General features: G+C 33.3%; 1 protein-coding gene across 1 annotated transcript; it reads right to left on the bottom strand.

The window, feature by feature from the left end:
* Positions 1-6: 6 nt before the first annotated feature.
* On the bottom strand, positions 7-823 carry LOC109705404 (AAA-ATPase ASD, mitochondrial-like; the record flags this gene model as incomplete). Its single annotated transcript, XM_020226134.1, has 2 exons — positions 700-823; positions 7-435 (listed from the first exon to the last, which is right to left on the bottom strand). Coding segments are annotated over exons 1-2 (524 nt in total), but the record flags the coding sequence as incomplete, so codon positions are not given.
* Between the last annotated feature and the right edge of the window lie 3,018 nt (positions 824-3,841).

The following is a 3,841-nucleotide window of genomic DNA, read 5'->3' as shown; positions in this document are numbered from 1 at the left end:
CGCAGCTCGGTGTTGGACTTCACGGCGGTCAGCTCGAGGTCGTAGATGTCGTAGTCGAGGAAGTTGGCCATGGCGGCGATCATCGTCGACTTGCCTGTCCCGGGGGGCCCGTACAGCAGGTACCCGCGCTTCCATGCCTTCCCGATCTTGGCGTAGTAGTCCTTTCCGTTGCGGAAGGCGATGAGGTCGCCGATGATCTCGCGCTTCTTAGCCAGGGGCATGGCGAGGGTGTCGAAGGTCGACGGGTGCTCGAAGGGGACGTGGTTCCAGTGGCTGCTTTTGATGTTTGTGAAGAGCTTCCGCTGGCGGTTCGTCACCGTCACGGCGCGGCCCTCCCGGAGGACGTGCGAGAGGTAGGAATTGATCACCAGCTCGCGGTGGCGCTTATGGAAGCTCAGGTGGTAGTACCGCCGCTTCACTTGTGGGGTCTGATACCTGAAACAGTTAACGTTATTTCTGAATCATTTTCTATTAGATTAATTTCATACAAACACAGAAGTAGTTCTCCTAAGACTGGAAAAATCTACTTTATACTTGATGCAAATCCTACAATCTCAATATCAAAAGCTTGTAAGTAGATTCGAAATAAATATGAAGAGAATTACAATAAAGATTTAATACCATGCAAAAAAAAAAAAAAAAAAAATCTAAAAGCTTAAGTGTTAGAGAAAGTTGTTTTTTTATATGTAACTGGATTACCAGGATGAGGGGCTGCGTTCGACGGGGTGGGAGCGGGAGGACCACCAGAGCCTGGCGCCTTGAATAGTCGTCGGTGAGCTCTCGTGGCCGCCCATGCTGAAGAGGGGGCAGTCGCTGTCCTTGCGATCTCAACCCTGAAACTGCGGGCACGCTGCGAGCACGAGGCGGAGAGGTAGGCCTTGACGGCACCGTAGGCCTCGCTGCGCTTCATGCGCTCGCCTGCAAATCTCCGGGATGGTGAAGTAAAAATACGGATCAAAGAATGACAGAATTCTGCGGCTTTCCAGCCCACATAGAACCGGAGCTGATGAGGGAAGTACATCTTGAGCATTTCCCACAGAAGCATGCAGCTCGCCACGCCGGAACCCAACCAAGCCCATTTCTCACCATCTCTCTCTCTCTCTAAGTCTCAATTGCCGTCCTAATTCCGCGCTTGTGCATTTATATATAGATGAAAATGAACACTCAACTAAAGAGGTGAGCATTATAGTCCTTTCGAACTGAATTCCCAGCTGAAAAAACCATAAAAATAAATTAAACTTTTTGTAATTTTATACTATTAGCCTTAATTTTTTAAAAATAGTATATTAGTTTTAAATAATAATTAAGTAATTAGAGATGTTATTTATTATTATTATTTTAGATTAATAAGTTTAATATAAAAAATCATGATTATATATTATTTTTATGGTTTATAATATTAAAATCAAATAAAAATATCTTACTAAAATCAAATAAACCGAGCCGCAAAGATCTACAATTCAGTTCGTCAGTTCTTACTTTGATGAGATTTGGATTTTAAAAAACTACAAAATCAAACTGAACTGATTAATGCTTACTCCTGCTCAATTGTAAAGAAAAAAAAAAAATCATGAAATGTTTCTAATGTGACAGGCGGATACCATCTTATTCACATCTTAAAATATTCAGTAAAAATGAGCAATTCTATCCATACACTCTAGATTATGATATAAACTTTACATCCTTTTCTCTATTATTTTTTTTTTTATTTTACTAAAACTATTTTAAATTTTATCAACCTTAGTTTACAAGCGTGTAAGATGTATGCTTTTAATCTAAAAAATTAGAGCGTATTTAGTTAATTATTGATTACTAATTACTAATTAATTTAATAAATTTATTTCTATTTAGTGATTACACAAAAAATATTAATAAGTAATGGCTGAATGAACCATTAAATTGGACAAAATTTTAGCTAACTAATCAAAATAACTCGGCAAAAAAAGTATAAGTTAAAGATATATTAATAATTAAAAATAAAGTTGAAGGGTCCATTTTTTCCCTAGCTACCTAATACATGTCAAGTGATGTGGAAAAAGAAATGCATCAACGCATTAAGGTTGGGAGAGTGGGACCACAGCTTGACTTGATCTGGAGCGAGATTAACATCCATGGTCTGGAGCAGGTTTGAAAGGAAAAGGCCGGAGTTTTTGATTTTTGACTTTTTGACCCTTTTTTTTTTTTTTTTTTGTTATAAGAAGATAGATAGCCTATCCGTCCGTTTTATTTATTTCATTTAGAAATAAACTTAACTGAAAACATGAAGTAACTAGGATTCAAATTTGGAACCTCGGATACCAACCATCAAGCTCTTTGCCACTTCCAAGGACGGTCGGTGGAGTTTTTGATTTTCAATTGTCACTTTTGCGGTCTTTCATCACGCTGAATAGGAATTGATAATCAGAATTAATAAAAGTTTATAATAATAATAGAGGAATGCTTCAATACACCACAAGTATTAAAATTTAATTCCTTAATTAGTAAAGGGTATAGTTGGGATTTACACGAAGTAACTGTTGAACAGGTTACCGATTTGAATTAATTAACATGACAATATTGAAAAAAAATTAGTTATATACCAAATTTGTCAGTATCCTTTAAATATTAAATATCTTATTTACTTTGATAACTTACCAAATTAGATGATACCCAATTTATTAAGTATTCATCTCAAAAAAATATTGAATTTAAATTTAATTTTTGAAATTAGTATTGTAATGTAAAATTTTAATTTTGAAATTTATATTAAACTTTTAAATTTGAATCTAAATTGAACGTTTAATCTTAAAGCCAAATTTTAATTTTTGATTTAAATTGAAATTTTGAATTGGAACAAAAAGTTTTATTTTAAATTTATGTTTTATATTCAAAAAAATTAAATTTGATTTATAAAGTTTTAAATGTTGTTTTGAATTTAAATTTACAGTTTGGTTGTAATTTAAAATTCAACTATTGTTGTAGGTATTTAAGATGGTCACATTATTCTTAGTTGGATAAAACCAGTTTTGTGGACCAAACTATTTTACAAAGACTAAAATACTCTTTAAATGGGTACTTGGTGAATGGTATCTATGCTTCAATAGTAGGTCACGTCTAGAATCATATTAAATCTAAACCATCTATTAAGAAAAATAAATGGTCAAGATTTATATGGAGTATTTAAGTATTCCTCATAATAATAATAATAATAATAATGATAGTAAGAATGACATTTGTGGTTCTGTATTTGTAAGAATATAAAGTAATTGAAGATGAATTATTATCATTTCAGTTTGGAATAAGAACGACTCAGTGAGAGGTTAATTAGATGGCTTTAATCCGCTTGCAATGGGAGTCGGAATGTGATTCTGATCTCTAACGTGAAAAATCATCATTATAATTCTGCCTTATAATTCATTTCACTCAATATCCAAAAGATATTGAAAGTAAAATATTAAAATTATTATTTTTTAACTGCTTAAGTTTTTAGACAGAAAAATAATTACTTCACATGATGTTCGAAGAAGAGTTTTTAAGTTCGAATATTAATTGTCACAAAACTTGGAAAAATGTTACCAATTCCTACTAATAATATAAAATCACAAAAATTGTACCAAAAATCAAAATTAATAACAGTTCATTTGGGTGACAAATATTTTGCTCAGCATATTTCTTTTATTTATTCAAAGAATCGTACCTGCAAGTGGCCATAAGGTCGAATAGCATATTCAATCCTTATGGATAGTAGAAACCATAGTTAGTTAATTTGGATTCGGCAAAAATTCGATATGGATATAATGCGGATAAAATTCGTTTTCTAATTTTTAAATTCGTTGAGAAATTCGGCTTAAAAAACAGATTT

The sequence above is a fragment of the Ananas comosus genome, unplaced genomic scaffold (assembly GCF_001540865.1).
Source record: "Ananas comosus cultivar F153 unplaced genomic scaffold, ASM154086v1, whole genome shotgun sequence".
NCBI classification, from domain to species: domain Eukaryota; kingdom Viridiplantae; phylum Streptophyta; class Magnoliopsida; order Poales; family Bromeliaceae; genus Ananas; species Ananas comosus.
The sequence above is the reverse complement of the archived record's forward strand: the minus strand, read 5'-3'. Positions and strand labels throughout refer to the sequence as shown.